Source organism: Phaseolus vulgaris, chromosome 7, assembly GCF_000499845.2.
Source record: "Phaseolus vulgaris cultivar G19833 chromosome 7, P. vulgaris v2.0, whole genome shotgun sequence".
Taxonomy (NCBI): domain Eukaryota; kingdom Viridiplantae; phylum Streptophyta; class Magnoliopsida; order Fabales; family Fabaceae; genus Phaseolus; species Phaseolus vulgaris.
In genome coordinates this window covers 21,070,238-21,090,438 of record NC_023753.2, presented here as the reverse complement: position 1 = coordinate 21,090,438, position 20,201 = coordinate 21,070,238, and the positions used below count along the sequence as shown (strand labels likewise).

Here is a 20,201-nt window from a genome sequence, read left to right as displayed (position 1 = left end):
AAAAAAAAATATAAAATATAAAGAAATTAAGAAATTAAATTGTAATAAAATCAAAAACTAAAATTACAAAATTAAAATGCAAAAACCAAAATTGTGTAAAAAATAAGCACCAAAATTACAAATTTTAAAACATATAGGAACTAAAATTATAACTAAGTATGACATTTATGACTTCATCTTTACTCAATGAATTACAGCAGGTTATTTATCTCCTCTTTCACTCTCTTTTCCTTCCTCTTATCTGCTCTTGTCACCTCTTCACCCATAAATAGAACTTATATCTATCACTTCTCTTCTCAATATAAGAAAGTTAGGGAGGGGACAAAAAAGAAAACCTCATTTTCAAGTGAAGACATTGTTATGGGACATAAGTAACATTGCCCTCACCTAGACAGAATTTGTACTAGAATGCTACATCATGCCAAATCACTATCATACAAGATAAAAAAGATCAGGAGAAGGAACTAAATTTTACTGAACATTTCTTTACAATAAAACATGCATCAATAAATAATCAACCTCAAGAATCATTCTGCATAGAAGATGAACATACCTCGCCGCTCCCTGTCAATTCCTCGAAGTGAGTAATTACGTTTTCAAGTTGTGAAAACTGAGTCAAATATTTTATATGTTGTTCAGCAGTATCAAAATGATTAAGCTGCCACTGGGAAAGACCATCGCCAATAATCTTTAAACCGCTTTTCAGCAATTCCACTCCTCTGTTAATTCCATCAGGAACTTTCCTTTTTTTATTTGATTGGTTCTTGCAATCAACTTCCATGTTATCACATCTCTCTTTCTCTTCAGAAATGGCTGAAACCTTTTGGACCGTCTGTTTCAACACAAGACCTTCTCTACCTAGCAGCTCAAGCTGTTCAAGGTTTGGTGCAACTGTAAGAAGAGCTTTTTCCTTTTTAAGAAATTTTCCAAACTCAACCATAAATGTTTCCTGATTTGATTCTAGTCCTGAAGCTATATCATATGAAAGTGCTGCATCCTGTGGAACAAATCTCCATAGCTTATTGCACGTAGTCTTAGAAGCAAAATATCCAAATGCGGTAATTGCCAAGTGAATAAGTGCCCAGTGCTGCTCTTTCAAGAGCAAATGATATAATTCCCACACAGCGCAGCTCTTTGCATCATCATCACTTTCTGAAATTTCCATGTGTACAAGTCCTGCAAGGAATTGAGCCAACTGTGGTTTGCATTTGTTCAAATGGGCTCCAGGCTCAGACAAAAAGATATTTTGAATCTCCATGATGGCTTGTTCAATATCATTTGAGGTATACAGTCGTTCCAAATATGAGATTATCCCTAGAGTTTCACGGAAAAGCTGGAGATAACGGTTCTTAATTACTTCGTCTACAGTGCTTTTGTAATAAGAAGAAATTGCAACCAAAAATTTCAAGGCCCTTGCATCAATATCCGATACTCTGTTTTGGCTGCACGGAAATGGGAATACCAATCTTAAAGCTGACACCAATAATATTCAGGTTCAATGAAAGAATAAAGTGAATTAGGTTGAAATGAAGCAAAATCGTGTCCATCAGTAAAACATTCAGATCAGATTGAAACAGGCATGTGATTGTGAGAGGTCAAACCCAAATCTGACTTTCGCTTGCAAGATATAATTAGTTTGACATAAAGAAAGACTAAATTATACAGAACTAATAAAATCCTTGTGTTCATGTCCCCATGTGTTGTACGCGGACTATACAAGTAACCATGATAGAGATAAAAAACAAATTATACAAGTATGCATTCTATATTTTTAATGAAGTTTATACTTTATCTATTTCATTGGGACTTATCATAATCCAAAAATGGATGGAATGTAACAGAACCCAGAATACTTACAGTGATGGCAAAGAAGCAGAAAGAATAAAAACTGGAACACCAAACAAACCAGAGGAGTATGCTACCATTGATGCTTCATCAAAGTTGTCTATGAAGTCTAAATAATCAGACTTAATTCTTTGAATGGAAGAGTTTCTCAACTCATCTGCCAGTAAATCAAGTGGAAAACCTTCCATGAACAGAGCCAAACAAATAATTGGTGACAACTGTGACTTCCCATTACCGACAAGAGATATGTACACTTCGTTAACTATTGATTGTGCACCGTAGGTTAAAAGCATGCATATGGATCTTGCCAACTTTCTGAAGGAAGAATGAGGCAAGAAAACTGAATCTGGGGATGCCAACAGCTTAAGTAATGAGCTTAGTTTGCCAAGGATGTTGTTTGCCATTTGTGTTTCAGCATGTCGCAGCATAAAGCCCCAACATTCCATCACAATCTCCGAGCATAGAAAGTGAGGATGAAAGAAGTTCTCTAGTAAGAAAGACTCCAACTCCTCCCAAGCTGTACTTGAAAAGATCACAATCATGAAGGTTTTGAATGCTAGCAAGATGGAAGTAAAAATAGGCTGTGACACCAGTTCTGCTGTTTTCCCAGAGCCATAAAATAAAGGAAATTGCAAAACAAGTATGTGAGAATAGACATCTTCCTCCACTAAAATATCCAAAAACCAATTGAGCTTTCGAGTTATTGCTATTTGCACATCACCATCAAGCCCAGGAGAATATCTGAGAATGTTAATAAACAATACGACCCGACCAAGTATTAGTATTTTTGCTCTGCTCATACTTTCACAGCTATTGCAAAAGATATCATTAACCCATTCAAGGTTACAATCACTTAAGGTTGGACAATCAAGGACAGAGTGAGAATCCCCTTTATTCATGAACAACCATTCTAGCACCTCAAGCTTCTCTTCCAATTTCAGTTTATAAGAATTTAGCAAAGACAATAGCAGACCCAGGGTTGTTTCTTCCAGTAGTTCGGTTATTATCACAGATGCACATTTCAGAAGATTTTCATTACTTACAAAAAGCCAAAAACATGTGATCTTGAGAACACACAGTGTAATTTCCCTGTAAACGGTATACGCCTGATGAGGATACATAGAACATATTTTAAGAGTATTTATTAGATAAAATTTCACTGGCACAATGATTCTTTTAACTTCAATTACAGTAATGGATTCATTCAGTGATGAAGACCAAGCCTGGGCAGCACATTTCAGAGGCTCCGTTATCAACCCAAGCAAAGTTAACACAATATTTGCTACGTTAACTTCCGTAAAATGCCCAACACCAATTTGAAGCAAAGAAACAACACCTTTCCAGGAGACATTAAGAATATTGACAGAATTGCCACCATCATTTGCAGCAAAAACACCAATCTGAGACAGCTTTTCTATTGCACATTTTGTTATGCTGATAACATGATCAACAGTGATAGGTTTGTTAAGCCCCAACCCATTTTCATCACTTTCCTCCCAGTTTACTAATTCAGAACGTGCCTTGCAAAACTTTACCACAGCATCAAGGACTGTGTGTGCAACCTTCAATACTTCTGACCCAAATGATTGAATGTTCTGCTTAGGAGCACTAAAAGATCTATGCTTAGGAACAGATACAAAATTTTGCATGGTAAAATATGAATACAAAAAATATCATCTCTGCATCATTAGTTTTTGCTACCACTGGACTTTACTACCCAACTTTCACTATCATAAAACATTTATAGAAATCGTATATTTAACCACTCAACGACTTCATTCAAACTTATAACATTTCAAGGATATCAATAATAGGCATGCCATTGACAAAAGACTGGTAAATTATTGAGTTCAGTTTTGATCTACAGTCAGAGAAGTTTTTTATGTACCACTCATCATTGTATTGACTTTTTAAGCAGTAAAGTCACACTCCTTTATTAATGTAGAAATGCGTGATTAAGTAGTAAGGTTAAAAGAAAATAATAACTGACAATAGCACAAAATTAAATCCCACATTATTTAGTTACAAAAAATATCATATAAAATGTCCCCACATTGTCTACTTTTGTTTACTGAGAGAAACATATTACCTTAGCATGAGATATAGAATCTTTCGTCAGATCTAATACTTCTAAAATGAAGATTTCTACAGTGTCCATCAATTCCTTGTCACCAAAATCAGTGAATTTCAACAAAGTTGAAAATGTTGATGCAGAAAACCTTAGGATCTCCACAAGAAGCTGCAAACACGACATAAAAATAACTAAGTAGAAAATTATGTAACTAAAAATTATCAAAATGAATATTTCAAGGCTGAAAACCATGCAATTCGTCCAAGAGCTTTTACACAAGTCAAAAAGACTTGTGCATGTGCTTAAGAGCAATCACAATCTCATTTACCACAAATATATAAAAGATTCCACATAAGAAAAGAAGCAGTCGATACTTTGGATTGTTCTGTTTATATTTTAAGGCTTCAGAAAAATGAAAAAGTGTTTAATTCTGTGAACTGTGCTATGTCTCTTGACTATAGCTGAGCATTGCATCATCATCATAATAATAATAATAGCAACAACAGCAATAATAACAGAGGTTCAGCAAAAGCTTTTATCAGCAACAAAAATCATTTTGGATGTGTTTGTTTTCCACTAGCTTTGGACTTCTGCTATGTCTTGCACTTTTATGGTGCTTTATGAGGTCCTCTATTTCCTACTTTTTACTTTAAAATTAAAAGTTCAATCAATGCCATAAGTAACTGTCAGTAAAAAAGCATTTAAACAGGAAAACACATCAGATATGTTCATTGTACCGTACGGATAGGTCGGATAATTGACCGACTCAATGTCAGATAAAATTGATTATTTAACTCAGATTAAATACTGAATATGCTATGCTGAGGTGTTCGATTAAGTCGGCATATAAGCCAAATCAAATACCATTTTATTAATATCTCATCCCAAAGAGCAGGCCGAGGAAAGATATTAGGATAACCCGTTCCACGAAAGCCTTATTAATATGGGTGTCTTCAGTATTGGATAGATGTTGTCAACGTGGAGTGAGAGAGGACGAGGTAAACAATATTGGAGAACAATGCGGCAACGAATCTACAACGACCCAACAAAGTAGGAATGGAGATTACTCACGAAGTCCCTAACATTATAAAAGAGGGAGGATACATGCTGGAAGGGGGGCGAAAGAAAAAAGGGAGGAAGAGAGAGAGAGATTAGAAGAAAGAGAGTTACAAAAATTTCTTAATGTTTGGTCATACGAAATATTGAAAGATATAGAGAGAAAATTATCGAAACCTTTCAATTTGTAGTTCGGCAAGAACATTTGGTGTCCACCGTGGGATAGGTAAAATTGGTCCTGCCAACCACAAAGATACGAGGGACACCAACTTTCATACGGAATGGATGACGTTCATCAGCAGGCACGGGGAAAAGGCGTGATGCCCACTCTCCACCAAATTATGGAGACAATGCAAGCCCTCCAGCACGACAATGAAGTGAAAAGGCAAGCCCAAGAATTTCGACAAGAGCGGGACCGACTGCAGAAGGAGGCCTGAGCTAGTCGAGACGAATCCCCGGCTAACTAAACAAGCTCCAAGAAGAAGTAGACCGTTCCACAAGGATGATGGAGGATGCAGTGCGGATGAATGAAGAACTGCACAAGGCGAATGAGAAGTTACTAAGGACCGTGCACAGGCAAGTGAGAAGGAATGTCTGAGCTTGTTCTCCCGACATATTGACCGAAAGAGTCACAAGACTCATCTTTACATCGGGTTCACAAGCGACTACCCTAATCAAGTTCTCGTCAATTTTACTTAAGCTACACAACTCACGAAGATTTCTAAGTTTTTCAAAAGAGGTATATACAAAGGTTTCCTTGAGCAAATCCTTTTTGTCCCAAGGGTAAGCAAAGCAATAATAAATTATTCAAACAAGCCAACACGCAAACAAATTATACAAACAAAATAAGATGAACGAAAGCTACAAAGGGAAGCCTACAAAGTGAATCAGACACAGCGAAACAAGAGAAACACAGGTACCTCAACGGAACAGTAAAATCACCACTGAACAAAGTGCATAAAGGACAAAAAATAGTGGAAACATACCTAGAATACGATGGTTAGTAGGGAATTCGCAGCGGAGGAAGGAAAAGGAAGGCAACAGAAACTCAGTGAAGAAGTGAGCATGAAAGGGGAAGCAAGAAGGTAGAAGGAGTTTTGAAACGGTAGTCAAAGCAGTCAATCTAAAACCCATTAGATGCCCGACATGTGTAAAGCAATGACCATAACCAACGGCCCCAATAGGACTAGCATCTTGAGACACATGTGACAGGGCATTTATGTATGATAGCCTAGGAAACCAAGTCTTGTCAAAACAAGAAATGAAAGAGACACATATAAATCGTGTTTACACATATGGGTCTCTCTTATGTAAATATGCATAAATCTCTTTGTCGAGCTCGACTCGGCTAGAGGCTAGGGGGTTGTGTACCGTCCGAATAGGTTGGATAATTGACCGACTCAATGTCGGATAAAATTGATTATTTAACTCGAATTAAATACCAAATATGCTATGCTGAGGTGTCCGATTAATTCGGCATATAAGCTAAATTAAATACCATTTTATTAATATCTCATCCTAAGGTGCAGGCTGAGGAAAGATATTAGGATAACCGGTTCCACGAAAGCCTTAATAATAGGGGTGTCTTCAGTAAGAGATAGATGTTGTCGACATGGAGTGTGAGAGAGGAGGAGGTAAACAATACTAGAAAACAATGTGACGAAGAATCTACAACGACCCCACCAAAGTAGGAATGGAGATTACTCATGAAGTCTCGAACATTATAAAAGAGGGAGGACACATGCTAGAAGGGGGACGGAAGAAAAAAGGGAGGAAGAGAGAGAGATCAAAAGAGAGTTACAAAAAATTCTTAATGTTTGGTCAAACGAATTATTGGAAGATATAGAGAGAAAATTATCAAAACCTTTCAATTTGTAGTTCGGCAAGAGAACTCATGTTTCCATCCTTTCGGACTTCTGCTAATGATTTGCATTCATATGTTGTTAGGAGTCCCATGTTCAATAATATAAGCTACTTGATAATTGACTAATCTTTTGAATTGGCTCTTCTTTTGTGCTTAAATCCTTACATATGTTTTGTGATTTGATTGCGCTTAAGGAGGTCTTTTGTCCCTTGCTTATTCAAACATTGATGCCATAACTAAGTTAAGAGTAGCAACAATGTGTAGTTCTTCACCTTATCATCAAAGTCAAAGCATTTCATTGTCTCCAAGGTTATCATTAATCATAAGTTGAGTAACTTTGAGTATTAGTAATTAATTTGTCTTCTTCGAGGATCAACGAGATTTCATTGGCACATCAACTAATTAGGATAAAATTAAGTGCTTCACTTAAATTTTGTATAAAACAATGTTGAGGTATTGGCCTATTGGGAAACTTTGCTCCATTGTTGTTTTCTTTTTTTCACCTCAGTTATGTGTCCTTTTGAGTTCTAGCATTAACTCAAAATTAATAGACATAACTAGTTACATTAGGCTAGGTTTCACAAATCATAGCGTGTAGGCATCATAACATAACTATGTTTCCTAATTGTCAGTTGCAAGTCAATCAATGGTTCATGGTTACTAATCAACACTTGTAAGCTCACTTCTCAATATTTCATCAATAATGGCAACCAGTGAGTAGTAATTGAACATTGAGACTATTCAGTTTTTTCACTTGCTGCTTTTCTGTTGTCCTTCACTGTCCAATGTTAATTCAGATACATAACCCTCTTTGACGGCATTGCTATATCACATTGTCAAAATAAATCATACAAAAATAAGATAACAAGAGAAACATAATACAAGTATTATCTCTTCTTTCCCTGCATAGACCAATTATATTTCTCCAGCAATGGCATCTCTTAAATGTCTATTTTACTGGTCTTTGGGACATAAAAATACATTTCAAGAGTTACTTTTACTCCTAGTACAGGAGAGAACAATTCCAAAACTACAAATCAAGAACTAAATATAAAATGATCATGAGAAACTGCTAAAAATACATATAACCAACAAAGTATGAAGCTTTCTTTTTCCTTTTGTGAAGTAAAAAACTTATTCAAGGATTATTTGAGAGTTCAATCTATGGCGTAGAACTCCTACCTGGTAGAATGCAGAGTTATGTTCATCTTCCTGAGATTCTTCTATTGAAAGGAGGCTCATCTTTAGATGCTTGCCACACCAGACACTGGCCTAATAGTGAGATTAGGTTATAATAAAAGAGATAAAGAAAAATTTAAGAGATGTGGAAGTGGAAGTGCTATAGGATATATAAAGGATAAAGAGAAAGTAAAAACATGAGATAAGTGAAGAGATACCTTGACTCCAAGAGTGAGCATTTGTGGTAGGCAACCGGATAGGTTAAATTCTATATGGCGCAAAGCCACTTGTATGATACTTCTATTTAGCACGCACTGGGTCACATCCAGACATGTGAAATTCTCCCAAAAAGTCAAGCTAGCAGTTAAGGTGGGAACAAGAATGCATGCAATCCATAGAGTTCCGAAATAGCATATAAGTACAATAATAGATGAAGTCATGAAGTTTCACCAATATGCCATTAGGCCAAATGCATTAGGTTTGAACCCCTTAAGCAAGATCTTGGATTTAGTCTTGTGGATAAAAAATTCATGACAGAAAAGAAAAAATCAACTAAAAATAACCAATCAGGCTCATAGGCCAGGATTTAGTCATAAATGATGATCATCAATACTTTGTAACAATACCATATTAACTAAAAGAAAAACAAAATTCGGGAAGTTTCAGTAACAGGTAACAGATTTCTTTCTTATTCTTTGTTTTTAAATCTGAGGTCTATATATTGCTTGAATTCACATGAATCGTATAATTTCAAACATGAACACTAACAAAGCGATAAAAAAATCTAACAAGGCATCTAACTATAAGGATGTTACAAGTGATTGACTAGAAATCTCTAACGGAGTTAGCAGTAGTGAGTTTTAAATAAACAGAAATATCGATAATGTGATTGTGAAGAAAGCAAAGAAGGATACTACAATGCAGTTAACGACGGAAGCATAGTCGGAGTCGGACACGTTCTTCAATTCTATGCGTCCAAGATCGTTAAACAACTGAACGCGATCCTCAACAATCTGTGCATAAAACCCTAAAATCTGAGACCACAGTAACAGAGTGTAGTATACAAGTAGAAACAAAGATGATGATAAGAAGAAGAAGCTTGCCTCGGAGGATTTAATGGCTGCGAGTATTCTCTGAATATCTTCCGCCATTTTACACACACTCTCTCACTTCTCTATTATCTGTTCTCTGTTCTCTGTTCTCTGTTCTCTTCTCTTTTTCCGTTTTTCATATATCCATTTTCGATTGTGTTTTCTAGCTTCCTTTTTCCCGCCAATGCCACACTAATGCGAGCGATTTTTTTTTTTCTTTTCCGGTTTTCCACTCCTGTCCTTGGGGTTATTTTTCTTTTCTCTTCGTTTTTTATTTATTTTAGGTTTAATTATAATTTTGATTTGTATAACACATAAAATTAATAATTTTGTTTCTTGAAAAAAATGAAATTTTAATAAAACCTTAATTTTTTTTATAGAAATTGTTTACATAAATTTAATTCTTATTTTTATAAAAGTATTGGATCAATTTATATTTTGATTAAAATTACATTTTAATTAAATATTTATGTATAATTATATTATTCAGAATACATATTAAATAGACACTAAAATTATGTATTTTAAAAAAATAATTGTATAACTAATATTTTTAAATGTACTTATGGTAGAAACTAAAATTTCTTTTTAATTTTTTTGTTTAAATTATATGTTATTAATAAAATTGTTATCTCGTTAACTTGTAGTCATATTTTAATTATTAAAGTCGTTATATTATATACTTCTTTAAGAAAAATTCTGCAGAAATGTATATATAATTTGGATAGATTGTTAAGATACGCCATTTATATCATAAATACAATTATAATAACAATTTTGTATGAAGTAAATTATATTTAAAAAATATATATTTTCTATCTACCTAAGTCCATAACAATAAAGATAATTTTTTTTGGAATGTTTTTATTTAAAAAAGTGTACATATATTATAACAAAATTTGTCAAATATAATTTAAATTTTCAAAGCAATTAACATTATTTAATGTATTAATATAAATATGAATAATTGACACGAAAAAAGAATAATATTTTGACTTATACTTCTTCTTAAATGGCGTATCCGTGTCGGACACACGTATCCATGTTGATACTCGTACAACACTGGTAGGATATTTATCGGTGAAATGTTCAATTCAAAAAAATATTTGTTGGATTTTTAAAAATTATAGCACGGTTCTAACACTATTTTAAAATGTATAAATACAATAACTTTTTAAAAACTCAAATTTATTGTATAAATTTTTATTATGATATAAAAATAAGAACAAATTCTTTTGAATCAATCATGAAAAATATATTTTTACTCCCAAAAGAATCTGGAACATACTTTTGCACATAAATATTTATTTTTAATTTATATAATTCAAAATTATATAATATATAGATCTTTGTCCCCATATCCTACATTTTAGAAATGATACGTATCTCCGTGTCCATATCTGTGTCGTGTCAATGTCCGCATCTGTGCTACATAGCTTATTAATATTATTAGTTAATCTTTAATTTAAAATGATCACAAAAATTAAAAATATTCAAAATTATATTTGAAAACATCTCAATGATCTCACTATTAAATTGGTACTATAGAATAATTATTAATTGTAATATATATTAACGAAGAAAATTATATAGAGAGTACATTTCACAAATAAGATGTTTCTCTTAAAAGAAATAATTAAAGTAATATGATAAATCCAGTATAACTTGATTTAATATTTCAAAATTTATATTTAAACATTTAACTTATTGGGTTAGTCAGATATGGATTGTTTGGGTTATGAGTTAATTTGAACAAATTATTCAAGTTTAATTCACGATCAAATTTTATAAAAAAAAACTTTTAAATTCCCAAGAAACGTACTCGAATTATGAAATTGTTATAAAAAAATTACATGTTGTATAAGTAACTTGTGACTAAATTAGGAAGCAATGAAAAATTTAAATGTATTAGCCATTATATCAATATAATTTAATATACATTGTGAAATATTTAAGCAGAAGAAGATTTGAGTCGTACCTAGATAGAAGCGGAAAGATTTAGGAATGTTTTGTTTTGATGCACTGTCCAATCCATATTCTTACTGCGCCATTTTAAGCAAATACAATTGTTCTCCGACATCTTCGTCGGAAACTCCGAGCCTCATGGAACGTTTTCCTCTTCCTCTCTCTCATTCTCTCCTCTCACAAACAAACTTTCTCTTTCTTCCCAACAAAAACCAAGCTTCAACTCCCATTTTTCTCTTTTGGGTTCCTCTAACCCTACTCCAAAACCTTGCATTCCCATTTCAACAATCTTCAAACCTCATTTTCCAGTGCATGACCAAACAAGACGGTACCCATTTCACAATTTTATTTTTTTTGTATAGTAAAGACCAAAGGCTCCACTTTTTATACAATTCTGCAACATGCAACGGTTTTGTTTCTTTTGGGTTAATTTGAAAGGGAGAAATGGTCTGTAGCTGAAAATGGGTCTCCTTTGATTCCTTCTTTGCTCACTTTATATTTGGTTTTTGCTTTCCTGTTGTGGTTGCAGGGTTGAAACTTTTAAGTTCCTTCATGGAACTGAGGTGCAGGTTCCTTTCCAGGACCAGGTTTACGAGAAATATTATGTGATCACGGGGATACATAAATGGTGGTGGTGAACATTCGTGTTCTTATGATTGTGAACGGAATCATTGTGTAGAATTCCCAGAATTTTTGTTGGTTCTCCATCATAAATAATCAAGTTTCTCTGCTGACTTTAATTGCTAAGGGAGGGATTTCGGAATATGGTAATTTAGACCGGTGGATGGCGAATGAGAATTTGCACACTGTTTAAGGTTCGGAAAATCTTTTTGTTGGATTAGTTTTCAACTGGAAATTGGCTTTGAAGTGAAAGTAAAGAGGATTTATCTGTTATACTTTGTGTCTGGAATGGGCAATTTACAATTGGAGAAAACACCAGCACTGGTTAAACGTGGTTAGATGTCGAGAATTCAGTGCTCTTGTGCAAAAAGTGGTTATATGAAACTAACTATATGATAATCCACCATGAACAATGAGGATCCCGGCATTTCAGGCAACCTATATATAGATGGGGTGAATTTTGGTTTAGGCAACAAAGTCTCTTCCGTTGAGGATGAACACAATATATGTCAACAGACGGGTGAAGAGTTTTCTGCAGAGTTCTTGCGTGATCGAGTTGCCTTAAGAAGAATTCCTGTCATAACTGACACAGACCTGCGTCTGTCAAACAGGTTGGATGTTAATATTAAAGATAATAATTCTCAGTTGGTTTGTGAGGATCTAAAGCATGTTCTCGGGCTAAGGAGAGCAGATTCAGATGGTAACTCGGATTTGTCAGAGATTGCATTTGCCAGAGGATGTGTTGGTGAAGTTGACAACAGGACCTATTCTAATAATTTGAACAGATACCAGTTTGAACACGGTGGTATAAAACAAGTATCTAGTACATTTCCCGAGGGAGGTGGTTCTGATAAAGTTAATTCAGGACCAAATACTCCATCTATGTACGTCGTTGACTCACCTCATTCATTCCTTCCTTATGGACCAGTATTCTCAGAGGGTCCTTTCTATAAGAAGATAAAGTTTCTATGTAGCTTTGGAGGTAGAATACTACCCAGACCAAATGATGGGAAGCTCAGATATGTGGGTGGAGAGACACGGATAATATCAATCAGGAAGAACATCGCATGGGAGGAGCTTATGAGGAAGACTTCTGCTATCTGCTGTCAAACTCACACTATCAAGTACCAGCTTCCTGGAGAGGACCTTGATTCTCTTATATCTGTTTGTTCCAATGAGGATCTTCAACATATGATCGAGGAGTATGAGGAGCTTGAAAGAGCTGGAGCCTCTCAACGGCTGAGGATTTTTCTCATTCCTTTAAATGAATGTGAGAGTCCAAGTTCCAATGAAGCAAGAGTCAATCAGCAAATTGATGCAGATTATCATTATGTTGTTGCTGTTAACAGTATGCTTGATCCAAGTCCACTAAAGAGTTCCAGTGGGCGGAGTTTAGCAAGCCATACTAGCCAGTTTGGAAATACTTCAGATTACAACAGTCCACGTTTTCTCAGAGATTCATCCACATCTGCATTTGCTTCAGAGATGAAAGATTGCACCCCAACCTCTCCAAATTTTGCAGGCCTACTCTCAAAACCCAGTCCTCAGTATGTTACAGCCCTAGCTGGCAAGTCATTCAATCAAATGTCTCCTTTATATCCTGTTTGTGTACAGTCTAAAGATCCCCAAAATTCTAATGAACAGCTATTTATGGATAAACCATATAATGCTGTTAATGAAAGCATTACTCCCTTTGTTACGGAAAAAGTTTCACATGACAATACTTTGTATGTAGACAATGCCAATTATGTTGATCCAGTTGCATACTATAACAATCTTGCTCAAGGGCCTAGACGCGTGAATTTCCATCCTAATAATCAATATATAAGGGAGTCTGACCAGATCAGGAGGCCTCGTGAGAATCTTCACAGACAGAACAAAAGCAACGACTTTTTCTCTTCTACAGTATGTAATCTAAATAATATGAGTTATGATAGACCTTTAATTGCCAATGATAGTCCATATCATCATAAAAAGATTTTCTCTCATCCTCACGAGTCTGCAAGTTTATTGTCAGAATCTGATCTTAGAGAGGGATCTCGGTACACATTGTTGCATGCACGCTCTGACTCAACACTTAATGAGAATGGTGAGAACTATAAACTCCATTTGCCATTTCCCTGCAATGTAGAGAGAGACAATTTTCCATCACGAAAAAATTCAAGCCATTTAGATGAATGTTCATTACAGCCTGGAGAGATAATTGATAGGAAAGAGCACCTTGCTAAGTATCAAAATTTGCCCATTTTTGGAATGACTGATAGCTATAACAAAGTCTTAGAAATTGGTAAAGAGAGCTTACTTGCAGAAAAGAACAATGATTTCTTTGATGAAAAGGTTGGAGCAGTGTCCCCAGACAATGCCGTAGATTTTAAACATATGCAGTACATCTACTCTCCACGTGGTGTTTTCTCATCTTCTCCAGATTTACAAAGAAGTGAATGCAATGAATCTACTGACTCTTTTGTCTCTTTCGAATCCCCAAAAACCCTGAGGGGGCAAACAAGTGTTCTACCATTAGACAGAAGCACTTCTGAGTTTTCCACAAGGAGCCGAAATTCATCAATGCATCACCAATATGCTATGTCGGTGGCAAAAGACAGTCAACCGCTTTTCCCTGGCTCTTTTAGGTCCCAACATGACAAAGAATCCTCACTACCTATCTCAGTAAGTGTATCTCTTTTGAATTTTGTCAAATCAACAGCAATCTTGCATATAATAATCACTGTATTTCATATTTCATTTCAGTATATGGACATGGGTTCTTCCCTAAGAGAGGTTGTTATCCCTGTTGAAGATCCTGCTTACTACCTGCTCCATAACGAAGAAAACATAGTCATTAAGAATCAGTCTTCTGAATTTATCAATGAATTTTGTGTCAACGAGCCAGTGTCTGATTCCAAGGGACCAAAAGATTATATTTCTTCGGATACCCAGTCATGCTTAAAAGTTGTCTCAAATGTAGATGAAAAGGCTGAGGTTGAACCTACATCTCCTAAAACGGAAGAGATAGAATGTGATAGTCCAGAATCTGAAAGTAAGGTGAGAATCTGTACATGAATTTGCTGTTTATGGTTCAGGATAACTAATTTTACAATTGACATGAGGTTCTTGTCTAAATGATAGCGTGCAAGGTCTGATAGTGGAAACCTCAACAAGTCTACTGGTGATAGAGCAACTGCTGAAATAGAGACTGAAATTTATGGATTACAGGTGAACTTCTGCAGTTTGGTATATATTTACTATTTCTATCTTCAATATTTTTACCTTGTTGGTAAATAAAAATATTTCTTTCCCGTCTCTGTTTTTGATGAAACAGTTTGCTGACTAATTTTTCAACACGAGGATGATGATAAAAGTTGTACACTGTAAATTGTATTGCCAAAGTTCAGTTTCATAAATTTAGTGTTTAATAGTTAAGAGTGATATTTAAGTCTTGCCCAATGGTCTACTTGTCTGTTTAAAGGATAAATAGTTTTCTCAAAGCTATTGTTTTGTTTCTCCTATGAATTCTGATACTAAAACTAGGCTTGACTGTGTTTACTTTCATTTAGAGGTGCAAAATGATATTGACTCAATAGACCAACCTGTTAAACTTTTTGCCTAAATTGTGTTTCCTGTGGCTTTAAAAATTACTACCCATTCTGTCAAGTTTCATTTATCTTGAGATTTGGTTGGTGAACCGGGTTTTCATCAGGTTAAAAATATAGTCAACCTTTTTATTCATTAAATAATGAGTTCATGTTTTTTATTCATTCAGGCTTGGAAAAATGCTTGCCTAAAAAGAAGTAGCTGACCTTAAATGAGCAAAGTCCATTTGCCTCACTTTTAAATTGGAGCCTGTGTCCTTATATTAAAAAACTAAATTGGCCTGGCTCAAAAAGTTTATTGATCCTTTAGAGCTAGTGACCAAACTGAACAAGAGGATTATATGTTAGAAATCCAGAAACTGTCTGAACCTATTATTATGTGTATTTGTGTGTGAAATTATATGTTCATGATCTTCTATATTACAGAATAGAATCATCAGACAATAATGTTATAAATTATATTTCTGTTAATCACTTGACGACTAATGGCAGTATTTGCAAATAAGAAAATTTAGATAGGTGTGATCCCTCTGGTAATGCAATCTTTCCTCCAGTTTCTGTCTTCTTTTATTTTTCTTTGATATTTTTACTTTACTTTCCTTAAATCTATTTTAGTAGCATTAGAAGAATGCAGATTAAAGCCCACATGCATGTGTTTAAACTAGTTGTTCATATGTAACAAATGCAGAATATTGAGAATGACGATCTTGAAGAACTGCAAGAGTTGGGATCTGGAACTTTTGGAACTGTTTTTCATGGAAAGTGGAGGGGAACAGATGTTGCAATTAAGAGAATAAAAAGCAGTTGTTTCTCGGGTAGAAATTCAGAGCAAGAGCGGTTGGTAGGTCCCCATAAATGATAATCTAGTTGAATGTTCTAGAATCAACTATTTAGTTTACCTCTCAAATTTATGTTGATACCATAGCCTGTATAAAGTAATGCCTGGAAAAGTACTTTCATGGTGAATGAGGAATTATATTTCTTTGATTTGGAAACTCTTGGTTTTGCTGGCCATTAACGTGTATTCACATAGAATAAAAACCTCTTGTTTGACAATGTTTCTCAGCTGTACGCTTACTGCATCTGTTTCTGCAGACTAAGGATTTTTGGAGAGAGGCACAGATTCTGTCAACTCTTCACCATCCAAATGTGGTGGCATTTTATGGGGTAGTTCCAGATGGTCCTGGTGGAACATTGGCGACAGTAACTGAATACATGGTGCATGGATCACTCAGGAGTGTTCTCATGAAGAGGGAAAAGTAAGCTTACCTACATTTCTAACTTGGTAACTGTTGACTAGATTTACAATTCATCACTCACTCTTATTAAATTAAATTATGTGCAGAGTGCTTGACCGCCGTAAAAGGCTCCTGATCGCAATGGATGCAGCCTTTGGGATGGAGTATTTGCATTTGAAAAATATTGTTCATTTTGATTTAAAGTGTGATAATTTACTTGTCAATCTGGGCGATCCTGAACGACCTGTGTGCAAGGTAATTTTAGAAACATGTAATAACAAGTTTTTAAACAGGATTCAAAAAAATTTAATTAATTCTGGTTTTGTGTTGAAAACCAGACTTTTATATAGGTCTTTGTTTTGGTTTATTTATTTAGAGAATAATGAGAAGTTCTTTAGTTTTCTGCAACCTCTACAATCTTCTTTTTGAAGTTGTGAGTGAGACACTGTGTGTGATTTCTATCAGAAGGATTGAAGAAGTGCTTACGTGTGAGAAGCCATACCAGTTTTTGAATTGTTACAAAACAATAACTTAATTTCTTTTCTGAGAGATTTTAAACAAGTTATGCTCCTAAACTATTGTTGTCATGTTAAATGAAAAGAAAAGTTCACAATTATAAGATACATGTTATTGTTTTATATTACCTGTTAAAGTCAGTTTTCCCAATTATTGTACAAATTTAAACCCAATTGTTATCCAACTACCGGACTGATTATTAGCTTTTCTCATTGTTTTAACATCTGTCTAGTAAAATGTAATTTTTGATATCTTTCATTTTTCCCTCTAGAAATTTGTTGAGAGACAAATTATTGAATAACATCCTTGGTGGATGTGTCATCTATAGGTTGGAGATTTTGGCCTATCCAGAATAAAACGTAATACACTTGTTTCGGGTGGTGTTCGAGGAACCCTTCCATGGATGGCACCTGAATTACTGGATGGTAACAGCTGTAGGGTATCTGAGAAGGTTAGGAACTCCACCGTCTTGTTTACTTTAATTTTGACCAAGCACTGTATTGGAAAATGTAATATTGAGTGCCTGTCTATCCTTGTTTCTGTAGGTTGATATTTTCTCATTTGGCATTGCTATGTGGGAAATCTTGACTGGGGAAGAACCATATGCTAACATGCACTGTGGCGCTATCATAGGTAAGGTTTTGTTATATGTAACCAAAATCTCTACTAGTAGTGGTCTTTTCTGTGATGGTTACAGGCAACTGTAGTGTATTTTGCAGTTTAGCCTCAATAATCATATTTCTTCTTGTAACCTGTCACATGTGAAGTTGAACATTTGCTAGTATTCAATCAAATCAAGAGTAAACATTTTGATGCTTAAAACTTCTTATGAAGCATCAATTTAGCCAAAGACCCTAAACTTTATTAAAATTGTCCTCCTGGTAAAGTGATATTAATATACATTTTACTGATACATAGTATAGCTTTTATTGATACACATTTTACTTGTTTGTTTTATTAAAATACAACTTATAGGCATTGCATTGCTCTCTTTTGTAACTCAAGGAGACTCTGCTTGACATAAAGAAGACCTTTATGTCCACGTTCCAGTTTGCCCCAGGAGGAGTATGTGCTTATAAAAGATCTTTTTTACTGTATTCAATTTCAAGTTAGCAAGTAAAATAGTAATGGAATAGCTAAATGAAAAAATATCTGAGTTTGTGGATGAAATCCTCCAAAAAAGTGTTACAATAGAAGTTGTGCATCTTGAGGGGTAAGAAATATATGACTACTGGAATTGAGTTTTTGAGCATAAAGAAGTAGAAAAAAATAAAGATGCATTTGATGTGCCTAGAAAGCTTAGCCAATAGAACCGAATCACATTCTTGTCTAAGAGAAAGACATGCCATGCTGTTGAACTTGTAAGTTTCTGGCATTTTTGGTACCTTAGACAGATTATTAATTTTACATCTGTGTAATTGTGTGCATGTTTAACTTAGGTGTGATAAAATCATGAATGAGCATAGCATAGTGCATCATCCAAATTATGAATGATGAGTTTGTTTACTACTAATTATTTAATGAAGGAGGTATTGTGAATAATACTCTAAGGCCTCCTATTCCAAAACGATGTGATTCGGAGTGGAAAAAGCTGATGGAAGAGTGCTGGAATCCTGATCCTGCAGCAAGACCAACCTTCACAGATATTAAGATTAGACTTCACAACATATCAGCTGCACTTCCTAAAAAGAGACATACCACTGCCAATCGATGAAGCTTACACTTTTCCTTGTACATTAATGAATGCAAATACCAAAGAAAGATGTCAAGTTCTTGACATTGTTGTACAGAAAAGAAACAGTTGTGTACAGAGGTATACTATAAGCTGAAAATGAGTAAAAGCCATTTATTTAAATGTTCACTGGTCTACACTTGAAAAAAAGTCTCTCTGCATAACAAGCATTTTTTGGATCAATATCTCTTTGGATTCACTGTTGCATATGAATAACGGAATGTAAATATCCCGTGCAGGGCAATTTTTCCTGCACTTCCTTCCATGCTCCATACTTTCTTTCTCACCTTCATAGATCATGTGCAATGACAATTTTATCTTTTTTTCATTTTTTTTATTGACACCCCTCTTCCTTTTTTTTCATTCTAAACTTCTGAACTCTAAGATTCGGAATACAAAATTATATTCTGAATTTTAGAGTTCATAATGCATTTTATGGATTCCAAAATACCTTCCAAACTTTATAATTCATAATACAAATGTATTCTAAATTTTAAAATACGGAAGTTATAAAGATTATACAATCTAAAATTGAAAACAAAAAATAAATTTTGGACCTTTTGTCTCCAAGGATAATTTTGTAATTGAAAGATTTATGGAGGTACAAGAAGAAACTAGGTGAAGGAAGAAACACCCACTTATGCATATTGTTGGAACATTAGTTTCATTTCATTGCTTGGATATATTATAATGAAATAAAAATAATGAAATAAGACAAAAATTGATTTTGAAAAGCGATCCAATAATCTTATTAATATATTTATTTCTTTCCTTCTAACTGTTCATCCTTTCATAAGCAATTCAAAAAGCTTTGCATAAAGTTTTTATTTTAGTTTTCAAAATAGTTATTCCAAAGTCACTGAACCTAGTTTAGGTTTGAGTTAAAAAAAAGGTGTGTTTTAATCTTGTCTTGTCAAAAAGTATGTTTAAATTTTTAATTTTATTTATGATAGGGTTATTTTTTTTAAACTTCAGTGACAAATTATAGAAATTCTTAGTCCATTATAAAAATAATTATTAAAATCGCATCCTAGTATAATATATTTGTTTCATTTATTCAAAACTTACAAAACAACAAATTTTATCTTTTTAAAGATAATTTGACTCAATAATCCAAATAATCTATATTTGACTAATCCAATAAATTAAATTTTCAAATATAAATTTTAGGATATAAAATCTAACTAAAATCCAACTAAGTCAACATGTTAATGAATAACTGAACCCCACTTTTGAAGAAATAAACTATGCAAATTGCAATTCAAAATTTTCTAAACAGCACAGTATGTCATTCAGAATATTTAAAATTAAAATTAAAATTAGTTAATTAGTTACAGAAGCTAGTACTTTTCAAATTAGCTTATAATTAAACACACAAAGCCAGTGATATATTAAATTCATTTACTAATTTCATTAAAATTAAATTGAATTAA

General features: G+C 34.0%; 2 protein-coding genes across 8 annotated transcripts; one reads left to right on the top strand and one right to left on the bottom strand.

The window, feature by feature from the left end:
* LOC137828464 (uncharacterized) lies at positions 1–9,255 on the bottom strand. 7 transcript variants are annotated; one of them, XM_068635057.1, is made up of 7 exons: positions 9,119–9,255; positions 8,930–9,028; positions 8,234–8,372; positions 8,019–8,108; positions 3,935–4,084; positions 1,858–3,440; positions 1–1,442 (listed from the first exon to the last, which is right to left on the bottom strand). In XM_068635057.1, exons 2-7 carry the CDS (start codon positions 8,953–8,955, stop codon positions 521–523), a joined length of 2,910 nt encoding a protein of 969 aa, XP_068491158.1. In that variant the 5' UTR covers positions 8,956–9,028; positions 9,119–9,255; the 3' UTR covers positions 1–520. The 7 variants fall into 7 exon arrangements, with proteins under 7 accessions (XP_068491158.1, XP_068491156.1, XP_068491157.1 ...); XM_068635055.1 differs by having other exon boundaries at positions 8,234–8,368; XM_068635056.1 differs by having other exon boundaries at positions 8,234–8,356.
* A 1,831-nt stretch (positions 9,256–11,086) lies between these two features.
* Positions 11,087–19,033, top strand: LOC137828729 (uncharacterized). Its single transcript, XM_068635416.1, has 10 exons — positions 11,087–11,399; positions 11,601–14,359; positions 14,441–14,734; positions 14,819–14,905; positions 15,971–16,123; positions 16,378–16,541; positions 16,628–16,775; positions 17,365–17,487; positions 17,582–17,669; positions 18,563–19,033. The coding sequence occupies exons 2-10, from the start codon at positions 12,098–12,100 to the stop codon at positions 18,748–18,750; spliced, it is 3,507 nt and encodes a 1,168-aa protein (XP_068491517.1). The 5' UTR covers positions 11,087–11,399; positions 11,601–12,097; the 3' UTR covers positions 18,751–19,033.
* Positions 19,034–20,201: the final 1,168 nt, after the last annotated feature.